At 40.0% G+C, this 22357-nt stretch overlaps 1 protein-coding gene across 1 annotated transcript in view; it reads left to right on the top strand.

Moving 5' to 3' along the window:
• The first annotated feature begins 4388 nt into the window (after positions 1–4388).
• Positions 4389–22357, top strand: part of RORB (RAR related orphan receptor B) — a 190524-nt gene continuing 172555 nt past the window's right edge. Inside the window, exon 1 of the mRNA XM_046023460.1 lies at positions 4389–5018. Within this exon, the coding sequence (XP_045879416.1) occupies positions 5012–5018 (7 nt within the window). The 5' untranslated portion in view covers positions 4389–5011. The remainder of the gene's footprint in view (positions 5019–22357) is intronic.

Below are 22357 nucleotides of genomic sequence, written 5' to 3'. Positions count from 1 at the left end.
AGAGGCTATGTCTGGGTTTGAGTCATGGATCCAACATTTTTAGGTTTGTGGTCTTAGGCAAGTTCCTTAACCAACTAAGCCTGTGTTTCTTTATCTTAAAAGAAAAAAAAAAAACCTGGGTGGCTCAGTGGTTTAAGCCGCTGCCTTCGGCTCAGGTCATGATCTCAGGATCCTGGGACCGCGTCCCACATCGGGCTCTCTGCTCAGCAGGGAGCCTGCTTCCCTCTCAGTCTCTCTGCCTGCCTCTCTGCCTACTTGTGATCTCTCTCTGTCAAATAACTAAATAAAATCTTTAAAAAAAAATAAATAAATCCTTCAATTAAAAAAAAAAAAAGGAACATGTTAGGGGGTGAGCTACAATATACACCATGTAGGCTTTTATAGGAAATAGAAATCAGGCTGATAGATCATGTGGTTTATCCAATAAATGTTAGCTCTTCTTTTTTCCTTATCTATTTATTTTGTCATTTTCCGAAAGCTCACCTTACCTCTTACCCCATTGGGGTTCATTTTGTTTTGTCCCACACATACTCTTTCCAATGTATTACATAAAGCACCAACTATTCATTTTTAGTATATTTTCTCTTTTTTCATTCTGAAAAGTTGTTGAAATTGCATCCATACTTAAAAATGAAGTAGAACTTAAAAGTACTAAAAGACTATGAAGATCCACCTGATATTATAACTAAGAATAGTAATAAGTATGAAAAAAACTAGGTTTTGCTTTCTTTTGTGATTATGTAACCAAACCCAAACATCATTTTTTTCTTCCCCAAATTAGGAGAGTTTAAAATGGAAATGAATGAATGAAAGAAAGAAAAAAGAGAAAATCTCTTCTCTCTCCCTCTTTCCTATCCACCTCCCCCATCCTCAACCCCACCTCCCATTCATTAGAAACTAAGAAAGAAGAGATCTTATTCAGGACTTTGCTGTATTTCTGGTTCACACCTAGTGGACGAAAGAGTGGAAAGCATCCATTCAACCAATAATGATCAAGCACGTATAAAGTACCAAGAGCTCTTCCAACTCTAGGGAATACTCTGATGGAGCTTCCATTCTCAAGAAGCCTAGCTCTGTTACAACTGCTGGGGTTGTAGTAATTACCTCCATGAGAATACACTTACACTTAACAGAAGATATTGGAGCTAATCTAGACAATTCTCAGCCTACTAGAGAAATCTGTATAGTAGAGCATCTTTACCAAATCTTTCATTCAGTCTTTCTTGGGTCCCTCTGGCAACAGTAAGCTCAGTACTTCACCATTTCCATTTTTAATAGGTTTAAATATTTAGCATATGGTGAACCACTACTCCCTATTTGGGTTCAAGCATTTTAGGGTTGAAATAATCCTAAACTCTATGTTCACCCTACCTAGTTGGTTCAAAATAAACCCTGCCTCTGTCAAGATACTTCTTCTCATTATTACTCTGTGGCCTTACAGCTAAATCTGAGGGGTGGTGATATGTCCAGAAAGCAGGTTAGCAGGAACATAAGTGAAATTATATCAGTTCTTGAGGTTAACTACAGTGCTGTGACCTACTGATCTTCATTTAAAATCATCAACTTAGAACATTCTTCAGACCCAGGGACAAAAGCAGAGTTTCAAGATTATAGGAAACCAAATTGTTGCATAATCATTCAAGTAAAGTGACCAACCCTGCACTTCATGTGAACAAGGTCATTATATCCATATATTATTATTATGCCAATCAAAATACGGATAGTTGCTGGCAGATAGGTTACAAAAACATCAGATTATACATAAGTATTTTAAGACTTCTGGAAAATGCTGATTTCTTTAACTTAAATCCTGAATATTTATTTTACACAAATGGGTTCCATTCAGTTGACATAATTTGCAACTTATTAGGAAAGCTCAAGAACTCAGTGTTTTCATTTTTAGTAAGATCCAAACTATCCCAGATCACCACAATATATCCAATGATCAACGTTTATTCCACTCTAAAAAAGAAATACTTTTGTACCACTATATATAATTTAATTCAGCTTTTAAAATGATATAATTTAAGTCTTTAGTGCTAATTAATAATTTTCTCAAAAGTTTTCAAAAGGGACAAAGAACTATGTGATACAGTTCTAAGCAGAATTATGCTTTGTTGAATCGACAAAGCAAAGGACATTTAAAAATGTATAGGAGGGGGGAAAGGCACTTATCATATATGTTTTGGCTATCTTTCTTAAGAATTATAGATATTACAGCAGTAAAAGAAATTTAAGAATTCAATAAATGTTCAGAAATTTAAGACTAGAAGAGTTAAAATTCCTGAATTTTGAAATTTCTCTTTAATCAGAAATAGAAACTAAAATAATCACAATAATAATAATTACAGTGTTTACAAAGGCTTTAAAGAACTTTCAGCATTCCTGTGTCTCTGCTTGAAGCACATAAAATTAAAATGATGTAGTCACAATTTGTTTCTTGACTATTTTATATTCAGTAATTTTTAATGAAGCAACTAAATTAGGCATAACTTAGTGTAGCTTTAATGTAGTTATGATGAATATATTTTACTTGATTAAAAATGATAAAACCAGGGAGCCTTAAATATTATCTTAAAAGATTAACTACTGTGTCAATTACAAATCTAGGGGAAAGGTATTTATAAGGGAATAACTATTCTGAACAGTAACTTCCTTTTGTTCATTTCATTTAATTAAAGACTCAATCAACTTTTACTCTTAATACTAAAATTTTCCTAAATTACACATTGGCTTGCAAATGGAAGGGCATATAGCAGGGCTAAGTCAATTTAGCACTAGAGAAGATTCAGCAAGTAATCTAATCCATTTTTTATTTAAACAGGGGGGAACAAACTACTTGGCAGGGTAGGGTGCAGTAATTAACTAAATGATCGCCAATTCTTCATTGCACTTTGTGTTACATGACATAATATGAATAAATTCCAGTAAAAATAAAATTATGTGCACAGGTGAACGATGATGAGGCCTGCTCTACCAACAGGTACACTAATGAGTAGGAGCCTCAATGCCTTAAGACTGAGTAGAAGCAGCAAAATTTCCCCCTATCTTTCAGGGAGCTGATTAACCTACTGTGATGGGGGACCAGAGAGTAGATGTGGTCACTAATATTTACTGTGTCCACTGAGAGGGAGAAACTTGCAAAGGAACAGTTTTGATATATACATTGAATTTTTATCAAAATATAAATAAATGGTCGTAGAAGACAGTTTTTACCTAAGGATTACAAAATACTTACGTTTAATTGCCTGTCTCCAATAAATAGGTAAATGTCTTCTCATAGTAAGTGGGCTTAAAATTTCTCCTTCCTGGGGCACCTGGGTGGCTCAGTGGGTTAAAGCCTCTGCCTTTCACTCAGGTCATGATCCCAGAGTCCTGGGATCGAGCCCCGCATCGGGCTCTCTGCTTGGCGGGGAGCCTGCTTCCTCCTCTCTCTCTCTGCCTGCCTCTCTCGCTACTTGTGATCTCTATCTGTCAAATAAATAAATAAAATCTTTTAAAAAAAAATTTCTCCCTCCTAGAGCCCTGCACCTTTATCAAATAAATAGCACGGGGCACAAGCATATACCTCTGTCCTTGGCCATTTCCCTGGCATCAGTGAGGTAGCCACAGTCAGCTGGGGCTGTTTTCCTTGAATAGGGTAGCCCAATGCCAGGAGATTTCCGAATGCTAACAAAAATTTCTTTGACAAAAAAAGGAAGTAGTAAAAATTTTTAAAATAATGTTTAAAAACTGAAGAAATCTTAGTGTGTCGTGTTTTCTGTTTTTAGGATTCAGGGCGGGAAGCATCTGAAAGATGGTTTAAAAGGAAGCGGACGGCACTTGCATGGGACTGCATTTTGGTTATGCTCAAAGTGATGGAAGTTGCTTTGCATTATTCTGCCACCAAAACTGAAGCGTCCTGTTCATGGAAACCCCCGCCAGAGATCTGGAGTTTACCGAAAGAGGACTCTGCAGAGCGCTGCCAGAAATTCAAAACTATCGGGGCAGGCGGTCGCTGCGAGAGAGGGACAGAACGTGGGACCCGGGGAGCCCCACGTCCCTCGTCTCTAAAAGGACTGGTCAGTGCCTTCTCCCTCCTCCTGGAGTCGCAAGTGAATGTTACCTGCCGATCTGCCCCCCTCTCTGGGTCGCTCCCTCTGCCTTGCCCAGTTCGGACAGGGTCTAGTGACCAGCTTCAGCTCTGGGCCGTCTTCGGGCTGCAGTGTCCCTGACCCCCGCCTCTCTCCGGGAACCGCGGCCCCTCCCCCGTGGTCACGGCCCCTCCGAGCGCTGCCGGGCGCTGATAGGCGGCGACGCTGACAGGAGGCGGGGCCTGGAAGTCCCGGCCAAACCCGCCCTCGCGTATAAGCCCCTTCTCGGCTCTCTCTCTCCATCTCTCTCCTCTCTTTCTCTCTCGCTCCCTTCCTCCCTGTAACTGAACAGTGAAAATTCACTGGATCCGCTAACAGGCACAGATGTCATGTGAAAACGCACATGCTCTGCCATCCACACCGCCTTTCTTCCTTTTCTGTTTCCTTTTTTTTTTTTCCCCTTGCTCCTTCTCCTTCTTCTTTGTAACTAACAAAACCAGCACCAACTCCTCCTCCTACTGCTGCTGCCCTTCCTCCTCCTCCTCAGTCCAAGTGATCACAAAAGAAATCTTCTGAGCCGGAGGCGGTGGCATTTTTAAAAAGCAAGCACATTAGAGAGAAAGGAAAAAAAAAAAGCAAAACAAAACCCAGGCACCAGCCAGACAGCACATTTTTTTTCGCCCTTCCTGAAAACAAACAACCAAACAACCATCAAAACAGTCATCACCACCATCATCAAAACTGTTAACACAGCGGCGGCGGCGGCGGCGGCAAACGTCACCCTCCGGCCAAGGCGTCCGCCGAAAGGGATGGTTTTCTCCGCGGAGCAGCTCTTTGCCGACCACCTTCTTCACTCGTGCTGAGCAGGATTTTTGGCTCTCCGGGGCTCGGGCTGGGAGCAGCTTCATGACTACGCGGAGCGGGAGAGCGGCCACACCATGCGAGGTAAGCGAGCCCGCGGACTCCGAGGCTCCCCGGGTCCGGCCAACTCCAGCCAGATGGGGAGATGGGGGAGGGGAGCGCACCCCGCAGAACGGCAAGAAGGTTCTCGGGGCGCAGGTCTGGAGTTCACGTTCGCAGGTGGGCTACAAATGCCCTGGGCGTAGAAAGTTGTGGGAAGGTGTTGATGCCTCTCGGGAGTTCTGGAGGGACGCAGGAGGGCGCTTTTTGGAGAGAGGAGCGACGCTAGCTGCTTCCTCCCAGTCCATGAGTTGCACTGAACCATTTTGGCTTGTCACTCTCGGGTGCGGAAGCGGACGCCGGATGGAGGGAGAGCCGAAGGGGGCTGCCTCGCGACAGAAGCGGCTGGAAGCACCGGCGCGTCGTGGTGGCCGGCCGGGGTTGGGTGCGCTGGGCGCACCGGCAGGCGGCCGGGCGCGAGCGCGCGGGCACACATACTAGGCCCACCAGCGTACCGGCCGGCTATTATGCCCCTTCGTGGGAGTGGTAGGCAGAGGGGCGGTGTCGCGGGACTGGACGCGGATTCTGGGATCGTCCCCTGCGTGGGTCCCTTGCGCCGGCTCTACGCCCTGGCCAGGTCCGCGTGCTGGAGCCCGCGCGGTCCGGGGACGAGCGCCGCCCCGAAAAAGTTGCGCGGAGAAAGTTCCAGAGGATAAGATAGCCCGCGCTACCCACGGTGGAGAAGGCTCTTTTGTCAAAGCGCCGCTGCGGGAGGCGTGCAGGGTGAGCCCTTGAGCCAAGACACCCAGCGGCGACAGCAGTGGCAAGTCCCTGGGGCAAGCTGGCAGCTGTGGGGCGGCTTACCGGGGACAAGGGAGAGATACCTCCCCTGGGTACCCCATGGGCTGCTCCAGTGGATGGCCTGTCTGACTTTAGGGAGTCACTTTGTCCGTCTCTTCCCCTGCAGTGCTGGGACCTTCAGGTTTCCTGCGCGCTGTGCTCGGACCCGCACTCCCCCACTTTCCGCTTGGCCACAACTTCACTCTTTTCTTGGAGAGCCGGCCGGGCGCCAGCGTGCCATGGGGATATGTGCAAGTCTCAGGGCACCTGCCTCACCCCGTTTTTCTTCCTGGCCACTCTATGGCTCTTTGTGGGGCTTTCCTATACCCTTCGCACGCCCTTCTGGTCCTGGCAACAGAAAGTTGAAGACGGCTAACCCCGGGCCTCCCTACATCCGTGACCCGGCGACAGGTGGGCTAGACAGGTAGAACTTGGGAAGGTGGGGCTGCAAATATTCATCGCCTTCCACCGGGCAGTGTACACCTCCCACTCACTCCCCCAACACTTACCTCTCTAGAAGGGCCCCGAGGGGGTGGCGGGCATGCTCTCCCTGCTCCGTATACAGTGAACCCTGGAGCCTGGACGCTAGTGCAAGGATTGGGTTAGCTGGGGCTCTGGGACGTGGCAGAAAGGGAAGGAGGAGGAGGAACAGAGAGGTTGTTCAGGGAAGTGGATGGGAGGGAGATGGCGGAAGATCAGGGACAGGGGCGTCCTAATGGGATGATTGACCCGTGCCCTGGGAGTGGGAGCTCCCGTTTGTGCGCACTGGTTCCAGTTGAATATACCGGTTGAGGCTTTGGTCACATGCTCCACTGTCCAAATACTCTCAAAACTGTACTTGGGCAATTGACAAGTACAGAACCTTTAAGTGAAAGATGCCCCCGTCTTTGTTTTTCTTTTTCTGCCCCATCTCACCATCATCCGCTCTCCTTTCAGTTTCTTCTGCTCTGATCTGGGGCTACCAGTTCGCCCTTCCCTTACTTCTCCCCTTCCAACATTCCTCCGTTGGCTGGCTGGTGTTCTGAAGGTCCGAAAGCACGCGTCACCTTCGCTCCGAACCGGCACTAGGACCTGCGGGGTAAAAGCCGCTCACTCTCCCCTTAAACTGAAGAAAACGGAGCAGTGTGGGGCAGGAGTGGGCTGTAGCTTGATCGCGCTGCTCCTGAAGGAGCAGTATGCAAAGGCAGTCCGGGTTCGCCACAGTGCTCGCTTCGGGGACTCTGGCAGCCTGAAGGGTTGAAAGCCAGGCGCTCGCTAGTGCTCACCATTAGAAATCGGTCGAAAACCCGCTTTCCAGAAGGCATCACCCTAGCCAGGCTTCCCAGCGGAGTTTACAGGTCTTAACTTAAGGCGCCTCTCCGGTGGCCCCAGGGGGCTCCCACTGGAGAAAAAGCAAGCTTACAAAGTGGCAGAGCCCCTTTCTCTTCCTCCCAGGCTCTCCCTTCCTGATCCCTTACTGTTTCTCCTCTGCCTCCGTCCCTAGGCATTTCCTACAGGCTATGTCCACCCTCAACATGAGGGGTTGTTCTTAAGGACAGGTTGAGAAAGGGTCCGGGCTACTCAGACCTCTTGTGGGAGTCAGGGTTTGAACTTGAGTGTGAACTTGAGAAATGAGAGCGGAAACAAATCAGCTTTCTCTTGTGCCTGGGCTACTAATCAGCCTACATCAGGGGGAGGGGATGGTTTTTGAACTCAGCTTTACAGTGTATCCACTTCATTTCTCCAATACACCCCCCCAACACACACACACACACACACACACACACACACACACACCATCCCCAGGTGGTCCCTGTCAGTGCCTTGGCCTCGGCTTCACGGTTTGCAGTTGGCAACTATCCTGAACCAGGACGCTTTGTGCGACATAAACTTGGTCCCGGTTAAGTGGTCGCCCTCAGGACCAACCCAGATGACCTACCCTCCGCGTCCGCCAGCGCAACCTCCCTCTCCCCCCCGCCCCCCACCCCGCCGCCCCGGGCGGGTCTACAATAGTTAAGAGATTTTTATCCTCAGGGAAGCTCTGGGGTAAGAAAGGGGTTAAGAGGCTCTGATTTTTGAGGTCATTGTGTGCCCAGTGCTGAAGTGATTCGTCCGGAGCTAGAGCTTCGCGGCTTACTCTGGGCTGGCCTGGGGCGAAGGAGGTTGTCTTTGGTGGCGCACAAAGCATTTCACCCTTTGTCTGCTAGAGGGTACCACATGAGTTCTAGTGATGCTACTTCACAGATTGCGTTTTTGAAAAGAATAACTTCTGAAGACGGAAGGGAGGACTTCTAATTGGGTCCATCCATAGGTGAGAAATGAGTGAGCCCAGGTGCAGGTTTCAAGACTCCTTCCTGAGAGGCCTGTCAGCTGTTTATTGCACAAGCGCAGGGAAATGGTAGGATTTTTCAGCCCTGCCTCCACAGAAAACCCTGCTTCCCAAAACAGGGGCACAGATGTCGTCTCAATCAATAGGTGATTGTGGCTCCTAGGGATTAGAAATCTGGTTTTTATGCTTGCTGTAAACAAGGATGGGGCTTGGCTTTTCTAAAGCCCAGTTTTCATCTCTTATTTTCAGGTAGTTAATTTTTATTAACTGCTAACTTTAGAAAAGCAGCAGCTTGCTCTCAGGGGTATGGTGGCCCTTTGGAAGTCTGGAGCTCTCAACGTCTTCCTGGCCAGGACTTTAGGTTTCCTAAACGGATTCTCTATCTTAATTTCCCCCACGAATCCCAATTAAATATTTCTAAACAGAATTCCCATTTTAATTTCTTCTACAAATCCCAGTTAAATATTTCTAACCAAGATTCCACCTTCCACAATTTAAAAAAACATTGCTGGAAGGACATCTCTGTCAATAGTCTATTAATAATTGTTCATTAAGTAATCCAGTAAGCTGTCTTACTGGATTCCGAGAAAAGTGAAGGTTTAAACATTTGAAAGAAAAATTCTAAAGCTCTGTTTCAAGTATTGTTGGAAAAAAAAAATAGTAGTCCAGAAAAATAAAATATTTTCTTAGGTGGTTACAACCTGGGTCTCTTTTCTCCCCCCATCCCCATCATCTTGAGTGAATCTACAACAAGTATTATAACACAGGAGTGTTTGACATCCTCAGCTTTTGGGATTAGTGGCACCAAGGCTTTTTACTTTTCTAGATGTTCAGATAATCAGGAGGTGGGAAACCAGGATGGAAATATAAAGGGAGAAATACTAAACAGCAGGCCTCATAAACATGAGGGATACAAGATTAAAACTCCTTTGTTAGGATTCATGTAAAACTTAGAAGTCCTGGATTTTGCTTTAGCTATACTGCTTAGAAAACTCTTGAAAGATCTTTTCTGGCATCATTATTAAAGTGGCTTATGTGAGGCTTTGCTTTAATGTAAATAACATGTTTATTTTATACTCTTCATCAAATATGAATGCTAACGTTTACTCATTTTGGTAACTATTTGTTAAATACTAAACTATTAGCAGCCTTAAAAGTGATTATTCTGGTGTCTATGTAATGCAAATACACTGTATTTCAAATTTAAATGTTACAGAATCATGAAACCTAGTTTTACCACAACTGGGACTTTACAGCACCAAGAAAATATTAAGTTTTAGGGTTGGTCATCATGAAAATGACATTGGAATTGTGTCATAATACCTACTTTTCAAAAAAAAAAAAAAAAAAGAAAACCTAATTTTCCCCTAAAAGTAGCATATATAGAGTTGACACCAGGATTTTAATGTGATTCGGGTTTTTCTAGGTAAAAAGACAAGTAAAACTTTCTTTTCAGCTATTATATCACATTTTACAAACTTGTGTCCACCTTTTAGAAATGTCATGTGGCCATTGTAGGTTTTATACTTTTTACTACAATAGTCTGAAAAAATAGAACTGTGAATCACAACACATTAACTAGATTTTTTCACAGCAATGAATAATATACCTCTAATTTGAAGGAAACATTAGAGCATTCAATTAATACAGAGTTTGAAATTATTCTAATAAAATATTAAGTTAAAAAAATTCAACATATGTAGGTGTGCTGGTGTTCTGCAAATTTGTAAATAAAGTAAGGTTCTAAATTGTGAAGAATAACATCATTGTTGTACTTTGGTGAAATCTAAGCCTGACAGATAATTATATGAGGAAATAGGAGAATTAATTCCCAACTTAAAACTATCAGATTTTGGCCAGATAGTTAACACAGCAAAGATGATGGGCATGTATGTTATTAATGCAAAAGTTATTAGTGATTGAGGTGACTTAGTAATACATATTTTTTTCCTGTCATTCTATTTTTGAGAAAAGAATTTCTTAAGACTTAATCATTTTTGTATTTATTCTACAAAGGCATCGAAAGTTTTAAGTCAGATCGCTATTAATTTAATGTAACTGACATTAATGAAACGTTTTATTGTGATGTTAAATATACAGAAAAGTAAATGTAGGGAGTGAACACTGTGCTTAATAATGAATATTTATTCTCAATGTAGTTTTACTATTCCATCCATTCTTATCTAGGGGATAGAAATTAGGTAGACAAATGAAATAAGTCTTTTGTAATGTAATGAATAATGACCTTTGATAAAATGAGCGCTCTACACATAAAGTATTATTCCTGTAATTTTGTAATCATCTTTCAATTACAGCTTCTTGCAAATATTTATCTTACTTTGAATAGAATCTCTGACTTAACAGAATCCCTAGCAGATAATAGCAGACTTTGGAGGCGTCTGTTGATACACACTGATACACAATATGTATATGTATGTGCCTATAACCACCCACTCAGACAAGAAGAATGAATATTTGAGAGAGAAAATCATTCTTATCTTTGCTTTCACAATCCAGACTTCCAAATTCAAACATATTTAGAGAAACAGACGCAACTTTCCAGAGCATTCAAAAGGAAGAAATGAATACATGTGGTACTTGAGTTGCATAAAAAGAAACTGTTAATAGCATCTATTTATAAATAATCTACACAAAACTCCATTATACTACCTAATGATAATTGGAGAGAAAAGGAATCAAAGAATTCAGGACTGCCAAATAAATAAAATATTCCCTCTCAAATTAAGCTACAGATTCATAGCTAACAAGGCTTATGCCATGAATTGAAGGATGCCTCTTTTGTAGCACAAGACAAAGGGAGCATAGAGGAATAAATATTGATTGAACTAATCATCTGATGAATAGAAATGAGATTTCCCAGTGCACCAATATAATAGGCTGTGTTAACTCGTTCTTTCTTAGCGCATATGCTGCCCTTTCAACCCCTGACCCCATCCATTCATTTCTTAATGAGGGAAACCACAGGTGTTATAACGGCATTTATAGTGAATCAAGCTAAATATAATAACCATGTGGTTAACTAATGGCATTGAGGGGGTGGATTCTTATGAAAAGAAATATTGTGATCATAGTGTCCCAAAATTATTATGCATTGCAAGCCACATAGATCTTTTGGCTTGCTCTGGTCACCTTTAAAATATATTTCTGTGCCCATCAATATTTCAAGTCCTAGATTTATTTTCCCCTTAACAAGTGCAGTTTTAGTCATGCTTATCTGAGGAGTCAAAAACGGTATTCAGTATATATATATTACCTACACTGCTTAATACTTTGCAGAGTAAGCATTGAAAGCATTTAAAAATAACACTTGGAAGGTATACTGTTTTATACTTAATATAACATGCATTTTTCTTGATTAATGCTTATTTCTTAAATATTGGAAACAAACTCTAACTTTATAATAATTATTATAATTATATGATAAGTTTTGTTTTAAAATTAAATTGAGATGTTCTTGGCTTAGGCAGGCTCTTACAAAGGCCAAAACGAACATGTCACCTTTCTTCAAAGCATGAGGCTAAAAACTTGTTCAGAAACATACCCTTATAAAAGAGCAAAGATAATTTGTTTCGACTTAAGCATGTTCACCTCTACATCATGAATATCTTATTAACTGGCTGGGTATGCTTTGTAAATTACTTTGCTAAAAAGAGTATTTGTTGATGTCATTTTTTGTGTGATTAGTTATATCATGTGGTCCTGGGTTATATTTCTCTAATTCAGAGGAATTACAGACATCAGCAAAGAAAGGGAAAATTAATCTGATTGTTTACTGAATTGTGTTTTTTGTTACTAGTTATCACTTTGTGCTCACGTGAGCCTGATATCCTGGTACCGTAGGGTATCTGAAAGATTTGGGTTGCTTATAAAGAAAACCGCTACATAGAATTTATCTCATAGTAAAGCTTTTTTCCAATGACTATTACAAGTCAATTTAAATTCTATTTTTAACAATTTTCTTATGACTATTCAGTAAAGCACCCTTCATTAAAGACTGTTACATTCATTACCTGAATTTCATTAGAATTATGTTGGGATCATGTGACAACAGCAGATATACAATATTTAATATTTAATCATAAATACGATAGGTATTCTCTGAATATGGACACAAAATCATCCTTAAAAAGGAAACAGCAAAGGCTTTTTTTAAAGGTCTTGGCATTTATAGTCCTTACTTGGCATGGAGTAAATAAGTATTACTGGCCACAAAACAAAACAAAATAACAAAAAAAACCTGATAAAATATTTTATTTTAATCTTCTATTTTTTAAATACCACTTTCAAGTACAAATGTCTTTCTTATTTGGAACAGACTAAGTTTGATTCTCCCCTATTCTAAAAACTGTCAAATTCATGGATCAACTCATTTCTTGGAGTGCAAAGTAAGAAATACTCTCAAGTATGAGAATAAGATATTCAGTTTCAGTTTTCATTTTTAATTATAAAAAGGATAGGCTCTAAGATTTCATCTTTTACAGACATATATATACACGAATAGAATTGTATGTGATTGACATTTACTTATTCAGGATTTATTGAGGATCTACTCAAAGGAGTGCATAGAATTGAGCCTTAAGAATGCCCAAGTTGAAAAAAAAAAGAATGCCCAAGTTGGAAAACAAGCGATGAGTCAAAGCTATGGTCAAAGCAAGAGCAGAACAGAATGCAGTGGAGACATATTCAGAACAGCTCTCCCGGGGGAAGAGATATTTGTGTAAGATAAGCAGAAGTCCAAATTTGGTTAATTTGTTCATCATAAGTGAAGTTTATTGAATCATTGTTTGTTGCATTCCCCAGTGTCTTAAGTTGGTACTCTGTGAAGTTTAGTTGATCAAAGTAGAATTCCTGAAAAGAACATATCCTGATGTAGAACAAGTAGTAGTATTGTTTTCATATAAAACTTTACCAGTAAAATGATTTTCAAGTGACAATTTGAAAAAAACCTCTAAGGTAATTCTAAATTACAGAAAGAAAATTTTAAGTTACAAAAAGAAACCTCTAGGGGCACCTGGGTGGCTCAGTTGGTTAAGCATTTGCCTTTGGCTCAGGTCCTGAAATTGGGTTCAGGGATCTAGCCCTGCATTGAGCTCCTGCTCAGCGGGGAGTCTGCTTCTCCTTCTCCCTCTGCCCCTGCCCCCCACCCCTGCTTGTGCTCTCTGCCCACTCTCGTACTGTCTTTCAAATAAAAAAATGAAATCTTTAAAAAAGAAAGGAAGGAAGGAAGGAAAGGAGGGAGGTAGGTTGGTCTAAGGTAATTTTAAATTACAAAAAGAGTCTCCTTACACTAAAGGAGACAAATATTTTTGTAAGAATATAGCTTGTTAAAACACCAAGAACAACAGAGCACCAGGGAAAGGAAAAGAAAAAAAAAAAGGAAAACACCTTACAGTGTCCTGATACATTTGTTTTTATAAGAGAAATTCTTATTTTTGTCAAATAAGAAAATGGCTGATACAAACTGTCATTTTTTTTTTTTTAACATTTAAGGTTATTCCGAAAAGTAGTGATATCTGCTTTAGAAAGTACCTTAGATTACTGGATATTGGAGAGAATAAAATCTACTGAACTAATAGGGTATGTCAGCAGTACCCAAGGGCCATAGTGATATTCCTCAAATTCTTCCATTCCAAGAACTTGGATATAAGATTGAACTCTGAAAATTAAACAATAAAATCAACACATAATGGTCTTGCTGACTTTTGAGCTTTTCTTTCTCCTAAGCATATTTAAAGAGGGAAAATTCCTAGCCTCCTAGGTAGTAAGAAAAATGTGTGTGTGAATCAACGATTGGCCGTGCCCTGCCCAGCACTATCTGCCCAGGTAAATCACTGATCATTTTGAAGTGACATTTTGGCATTCTGTTCTTATACATTAGCTCTAGTGGGCTTACTTCACTTGAATTCTCATACAAAGATCTAATCCACTCTGAAACTCTGGTTAGATCAAGTTTCTGAGCCTACAAAGTTGAAAACTAGACCCTGGGTTGGGGGGAATTCACAAAGTGAATTTTACCATTTGAGACTTCCACGCAGCCAAATTGCCACTCTTGGTCCTAACCCTCCACATTAGCATAAGTTTTCAGTCTTGAGTAATAGATGTATTTCTTAAAATGCTGATTATTAACTGGAATTTATTAGACAGAGACTAGTGCTCTTCCAATGATAATATAATGGCTATGGTACTTGATCTGTGTATTTCTTGGGCCTCGAAGAATTCAAGAAGGGGCTTAATGACCCCATTTTTGGGAGCTTTTCTAAAAAGGTGAGAGGTTGGAAGAGAGGGCACACAAAGACCCCTCTAAGTTTAGAAGCTTTGATTGAAGAGGTATTTAATAAGGCACCTGTTTTTCTGGACACCCCCTCCCTCACCTCTCTACTGCACTGTAGGTGCTGCTATGTGGTAGGACAATGGACACGTAGGTCCACTTCGTGATATGCGAGGGCCAGTGTGCTTTTCTGGGTGGTGAATGTAGACTGAATCTTTGTGGGGTGCAGTGGTTTTACTTGAAGTGACATATGTAATATGAGTCTAGATTTTCAATCTGGCTGTTACGGAAATATGCCTAGTACTTAGTAAACATTAAACCACTCTTTTGATCTTTCCATTAAAAAGACTATTTAAAGACCGTCTTGTTAAATAGGATCAGAATGTGTTGTTGCCTGTAATTAATTCTGAGACTAGGAAATTCAGACAGTAGTACTATTTTTATTTGCCTAAACAGTGTAATGAAAATAATTGTAACTAGTTATTTATTGAGCTGCATTTGAAACACGTTTAATTTCAGCTGCCCAAGGCATGGATCATAAAAGTACTTCATATACATTTCAGAATACTGCATTAGCAATGAATTAGACCCCTATTCTAAATTTCCCAAGTAAAAATTTCAGTGTATCGCTTGAGCTACAATGAACATGCAAGTCATATGTTACCATCCAGTAGCTGCAGGCTTCCAGATCCCAGAATCAAACAATAACACACAACTTGAAACAACTTAGACATGTTGAGTTGCTAATGAATAACTGGCTATCATTTTTATTGTCAGGTCAAATAATAAAATTATTACACTGAGTATTTCCTTTTAAGTTGTACATAAGTTGTGCCTGGCACATAGCGAAGGAATTAAACACTTTCTTTAAAAAAAAAAAAAAAAGAAGAAGAAGAAGAAACCTTGTTCCAAATTTCTGCAGTTATTGAATATGAGCAAATGCCACACAGTCTGCTTAAATAGAGGAACATTTGTTCAGGAAAAACACATCGTATCATTAAGGTGCAGCGCTTCTTGGCAGTAATCTGTTTTCTTACAGAATAGTTTAGATAAATTCATTTTGAAATTTTTAGGATCCTAACCTATTTGTCAGTTTGCTCTAAAATGAAGTTTAGAACAGTCTAGTATTCCTTTTCTTTTTCTCTTTTAACTGCTGACTACCTTTCAAAAGGGTTAATTCTAAGCTAAGTACTTCCACCCTTGCACATATAATTTCATTCTTGAGATTGGAGGGGGCGGGGAGCTGAGTACCAAAGGAACAAAGGAAAGGCGTCTTTCCAAAGACAGCTCAAAAATAAGCATGCTAATAAGGTAGCATTAACACCTTTCCAGTTGTGCTTTTGTTTTATTTTGTTTTGTTTACTAATATTACTGAGGGTCTGCTCTGGCTGCCACCCATGTCAGAGTTAGTTAGAATCTATTTTATTTGTTGTAGAAAGTGTTCTTTTGTAATGAAATAAATTGATTCTGAATTCCTTTCAACTGCAATTTCATTAATGACTTTCGAAAGGTTATCTAATATGGTTTTCATGAGTGTTGTTTCAGGTCAAACAAAGATTTTCTTTTATCATAGTACAATGACCAAAAAAAAGTAAAAGAAAACACATGACAAAGTCGTAGCTGACCCCTAACAGTGGATTGTTGCTTAAATGTGATTCAACAAATCTTGATTACTGAGTACTTCCAATATATAATAGGCGATGTCCTCTAAGATGACAGTCACAAGAGGAGTGGTCTTTCCAATAAAATTCCTTAAGAGTTCCCTAGATAATTTTTGTTTCATTTGAATTTCCCAGATCTCCAGTGTTGATTACATCCTTTTTTCCTAAATGAGAAAAATAGATGACCTGGCCATAATTATTTGTTAAAGAGTTTGAGACAAGAACTTGACTTCAACTGAGGGCTTCTGACTTTGAGTCCAGTTCTATTTTTATTACTCTGTGTTTTCTTTCTTAGGCTTTACTTTTTTTTTTTTTCTTCTTTTTGCCACGGCTGCACCCATTGCAGACATAGTTACACAGCAGACTAATCAATTACCGAATTATACTCACTAGGTGCAAATACACCCCCACTACCATTTGACCAGCATTGGCCCTCAAGATAAAACTTTTTACAAAAGCTCTCATGAGTGTTTTGGCCATATAAATAATAGCTAAGAGTAAAGCAAAATTGTTTTTCACTCAATCCAAAGATCCCCTTGGGCAAACAATGCTTCTCCACTGTTTTTACTTGGAAAATAATGATAATGACATTTACCGATTCTCAGGAAAAATTAATATAAGTATTATGGACATATCTACAGTTTCTGAACAGACACTATCCAGTAAAAAATCATAACAAATACAAAATATATAGAGTAAAATTTTCTCAAAGTTTCTAAAATTTAATTTCATAAACCCAAATACCTTATTTTATGAAGATTTCAAATTTTGAGTAAAATTGTATATTTACAGCCTTTCCCCCACTAAAATCCTAACCTTATCTGCATCTTCTTCGCAGGAGGAAACAATTTTACCAGAAGTAGTGATAAAAACTACTAGACCAAAAATGATCCTGGAAAATATCCCAAACGCAGACCATGAGGTGAATAGAATTTTAAAGTTTGCCAAACCCAACTTTGTGGTCATGAAGTTATTGGCAGGAGGACACAAAAAGGAATCTAAGTTTCCTCCTGAATTTGATTTCTCTGCTCACAAATACTTTGCTGTTGTCAAAACTGTTTGAGAGACACTGAAAGGGAGACATCAAGGGGCAGAGTCTACTTTCCGATTCGTAGGGGATCCATCTGTCAGTCTCAGCACATAATGTGAAGTGAAATGGATTTCTTGGATAACAGCCTATTATAAGAAATACTTTTAATTTGACAGCCTTATACGAAGTGAATGAAAACTGCTGTTTTAAAGTGGTTTATTATGTTCCATGGATGAAACTGGACTTCCTGAATGCAATGATGAACGTTCTATGGTTTTATTACAGATTTAATCATAAATCACTTTTTTATGAATGAGTGAAAATAGTATTTGTAAAGGTTAATACATTTCTTGACAAAACAATTAAATATTAAATCCCTCTTCATTCGGTAACCAACACGCACTTATGTTGCGGTTTATAACGTTAAGCTACCCATTTGTCCCCCGGCTTGTCGATTTTCTCTTACGATGTTATGTTTGTCAAGAGGAGAGTTATCTATATTCGACCATGAGCATTTCAAGCAAAGGAATGGGTTGAATAGCCAAACGTACCACCAGGGGCGCCTGGGTGGCTCAGCGGGTTAAAGCCTCTGCCTTAGGCTCAGGTCATGATCCCAGGGTCTGGGGATCGAGCCCCGCATCGGGCTCTCTGCTTGGCTGGGAGCCTGCTTCCTCCTCTCTCTCTCTCTGCCTGCCTCTCTGCCTACTTGTAATCTCTATCTGTCAAATAAATAAATCTTTAAAAAAAAAAAAAAAAGTACCACCACCATTTACCCTCCTGAGTTTAATTAATTTTGTGATTGACCTGGATTGAAAGTCTACTAGGCACATTATTTGTATCAAAGGCCTATTATCATCCTGTCCAATAATATGTCTTGTACAAGCATAACATATCTTCTTAAGGAAAGAAACTTGACAACCTAAGAAGGAGTCTGTTTAATTGTGCCCAGACATATAAAGAAAAAAAAATAATGTTAGGCATTAATTCTAAATAATTATAGAGTTCTGCTCTGTCTTAACAATACTGCAACATAATGTGTTTTGCATTTTGGCTGAAACATAATATTCCTTACATCAAGCTACCATTTATATGGTTAATTTTTATGCTTTCAAGTGAAGTCCGTTTTTATTTCTTTAAAAACACAATTATTAGTTCACCACCATTGATTTTTCAGTCCTCGAAACACTGTCCTATCCTGTTGTTTATTCTCCAGGACGCGAATTGATCTTATTATATAATGGTCCTGACTCCCACTCTAGACTAAATCTGACTGCAGATACTATTAGCAGGAAAATGGACTGCACCACAATTCTCATTGCGCTGTCTTGATCTTATATTTTGTACCTAATGTGCTTAATAATATATTGGGAAAAAGTGTAGGCTTATCTCAGGTGATTCTCCGTTTTACCGCATGTAGAATACCTGCTTTGCTTACTCTGTCTTTTAGAAATAGGGACCCATTTCATCATGCTCATTAATTCTGTCAGTCTTTGTATGGTAGCTGCTCGTAAGGAAAATTCTGAAAACATTACAAAAAAGAACTAGGTAAACCTGAGAGGAGCTGACAGATGCAGGGTCATCTCTTTACACATGTAATAGCAGGTAAAATGTATAATAATTTCCAGCCCGGGTTGAGCGCTCTGTAGTTCTCAGTCATCCACCCAGCATTCGCACGAGACATGCAGGACAAGTGGGAACATGTCTTGGAGAGCTGGCCCAGAGGAAACCCCCAAACATCAACAGAGCCCTTCTTAACACTTTAAGAACAGGATTTCAATGCTTTCAAAGGTTGTCCCCAGTCAAAAACATAAACTGTCTCCCATAACAGAGGAAATGGGCATGCCTAATAAACATTTGGTGAGAAGGAGCGCAGCCCTCCCTCGTTAAAGAATTGCAACAACATGGGGGTGCCTGGGTGGCTCAGTGGGTTAAGCCAACTCTTGATTTTGGCTCAGGTCATGATCCTAAGGTTGTGAGATTAAGCCCCACGTTGGGCTCCATACTGGAGTGTGGAACATACTTAAGATTCTCTCTCTCTCTCTCTCTCTCTCTCTCCCTCTCCCCGGCCCCTCTCCCCGCTCCTTCCCTCTAAAGAGTGAGTGAATATTGCCTTTTTTGTCTCTGAAGACTCATATTAATTTTAGACATACATTATTTCAAATTTTATAGGAAAGATTAGGATGCTCATATAGAAACATTAATCGACTTGCCTTCATTTTTACCTCCACTAAATTAGTCCATATGTATTTCCTGATAATAATGTGTGGTTTTACAATTCCTGCAGATGTTAAAAAAGAACACTAACACAGACATACTCAAGTCTCAGAATATAAGCAGCTAGAGGATTAATTGATTTCTCTTGGTGAGGTTGTAGGAAATTTGTAAATATTCATATGCTCTGAGGTAGATAAGGAGTCCCGATTTGCCCTTGAACCTATTGGAGACTCATTGGTACCCAGTAGGACGGGATTCCAATATGATGTTCACTGCCGAGGTAGTCTTTGTTCATGGGTACTTAAACTTCTGGGGCTGTGGTTCGAAACAGACGGTGGTTTCGCCTCCCAGGAGATATGTCTGGAGATTGCCACAACTGGGGACATGCTGCTGGCATCCAGTCAATAGAGGTCAGGAATGTCAATAAACATTCTACAATGTACAAGATAGCTCCCCAAACAAAGAATTATTCTATCACAAATGTCCATAATGCTGAGATCGAGAAACCCTGACCTAGGAGTACATGAAGGCTCTCTAAAAAGCCTGACTTTCCATGTCCTCAGTTTTCATATGCATTCTCTGAGAAAGCTGGCTCCTCTCTCCCACTTCCCCTTACACAATAACCCCACTTCCACTCCACAAGAGACCAGACTCTCATTCATTTCAGATCATGTTGTGTGTGATCTGTGGTTCCCAAGATGGAAAAATTGCCATTGCCCTAAAACAAAGAGAGAATTTGAAGTGTTGATGTGGATGCTGAGAAAGTGAAATGATTCTAATGAAGGGGCAAAACATCCTTTTACAAGTCAGGTAGTTTCTGTTTCTTTACTTTCAACAAAATTGGAGGAAGATCTAACTAAATTATCAGTTATTTTAAATCATTAAAAATAGTTTTTGATGATAGAACGCTGTGTGATTTAAGGTACATGTTTCAGAAGGAGTTTAAAGAAGTGAGCTAAATTGCTACGGCAAAATTAGTTTCACTTCTATCTACATATTTATGTGGATACATTTTTCAACACTTACCACATTTCTAAAAACTAAAATGGGAAGAGAAGTGACGCGAAGCCCTATTATATCCTAGTAGTAAGTAATAGACAACCATAGATACCAGAATTAAGTGGAAGGGAATAGTAGAAGGGAAAGCCTATCTGGCTTATTAAGAGATGAATTTCCTTTAAATACTTATTTTTATGTTTAATAATTATAAAATTTACTATATCTTTGTGTAATGTGTATCCGTTGTGTCATAGTGATAACAGTAGCAATAAATCAATCCAGAGGAGATGTTACCACTCAGAACCCATGTCCAAGACAGGGGCATTTTGTTGGGGGAGGGAAGTTAAATTTAAGTTTATAAACATATTTTTCTTTCTGGGAAGTATAACCCAGTGATTTAAAAAGCCTTTCAAACATGAAAATGTCGGCATTAGAATAAAATTCTGGAAGGGGGAGGTGAAATGGAAGTACAAATTTAAGGAGGAAAATAAACGTTATAAAATTCCTGTTAGAGAAGTGTTATTTACCCATTTTCTTTTCTAATGTATGATATGGATACCAAAACATTTTGAGATTACAATGTCATTAGTATATTTAAGGAGAAATTCATAATTTTTACTTAAATATGCCTCAGAAACTACATCCTTTGCAGTTGTGTAGTGTGAACTGTACAGTGTGTTTTTACAAAAGTTCTAGTGAAGGGAATGCACCAGGACCCATGATGATCCACCATGTTTTTTCAGGCCCGTGTTAACCTGATACCCTAATTGCTTAGGAACTACATTAGATTGAGTACCTAGGCAATAACTGTCTCAAACTTGAAGATGAACCAAGAATGAAACACTGGTCTCTATTAACTTTTCATAGATAACGGGACACAGTCATTTCTGAGAGGTTTTGGACAATAACCAACTGTTCATTTCACTTAGGTTTTTAAAGTACCAGTTCTGTGTAGAAGTTCTAGATGACCTGGACACCTGGGTGGCTCAGACGGTTAAACGTCTGCCTCCTTGCTCAGTGAGGAGCCTGCTTCTCCCTCTGTCCGCCTCTCCCACTGCTTGTGTGCGCTGTCTCTCTCTCTCTCTCTCTCTCTCTTTCTCTCTCGTTCTCTCTGACGAAGGAAGGAGAGGAGGGAGGAAGGGAGGAGTTCTAGATGACCACCAACCTCAGAATCAGCAACCCCGAGACAGAAACAATATATCCTTCTCAAAATAAGGCACTTCAGTACATTCCACCAGACCAGGAGCTACTAAACTTTTTCTAAAAAACCCCCACTACTTAATATTTCAGATTTTATGGCCCATGTGTTCTCTGCTGCAACTGCTCAACTCTGACATTGTAACATGAAAGGAGCCAGAGTCCATATGTAAATGGATGATAATGGTATGTTCCAATAAAACTTTATTTACAAAAATAGGTGTCAGGCTAGATTTGGGTGGGCAATAGCTTGCTAACCTCAACTTGTACTGTCAAGTCCCTGAGGAAAGGGATCACGTTTTCTTGAACTGTGTATTCCCATCACCCAGCACAAATCCTGACATCCAATAAATGTTGAATAAATGAAAGTATTCAAGCATTGGGAGACTCATACTATATTAAAAATATGCTGAAATACAATGCACTATAGAAGAGAATAAGAAAGGGTGCCTGGGTGGCTCGGTCAGTTAAGTGTGTGCCTTCAGCTCAGGTCATGATCCCAGGGTCCTGATTTTGAGCCCCACATCAGCTTCCTGCTCACTGGGTACCTGCTTCACCCTCTCCTGCTCCCCCTGCTTATGCTTTCTCTTTCTGTCAAATAAATAAATAAATATATATATATTTTTTTTTTGAAGAGGAGGATAAGAAAAGAATTGTAAACCTCCTAGTGTTTAAATATTAGCCAAGGAGACCTATTTCTAAGAAGTGCGAGGCAGCTTGGCTACCATTAATAGAAAGAGTCTGCAGTATATTATTTATACACATTCCCATATTGAGTGACTAATTAATATTCAAGTATAACTTCTTACATGTTTATCCTCTCTATATTTTGAGCCACTTGAGGTC

This window comes from Meles meles, chromosome 11 (assembly GCF_922984935.1).
Source record: "Meles meles chromosome 11, mMelMel3.1 paternal haplotype, whole genome shotgun sequence".
Taxonomy (NCBI): domain Eukaryota; kingdom Metazoa; phylum Chordata; class Mammalia; order Carnivora; family Mustelidae; genus Meles; species Meles meles.
The sequence above is the reverse complement of the archived record's forward strand: the minus strand, read 5'-3'. Positions and strand labels throughout refer to the sequence as shown.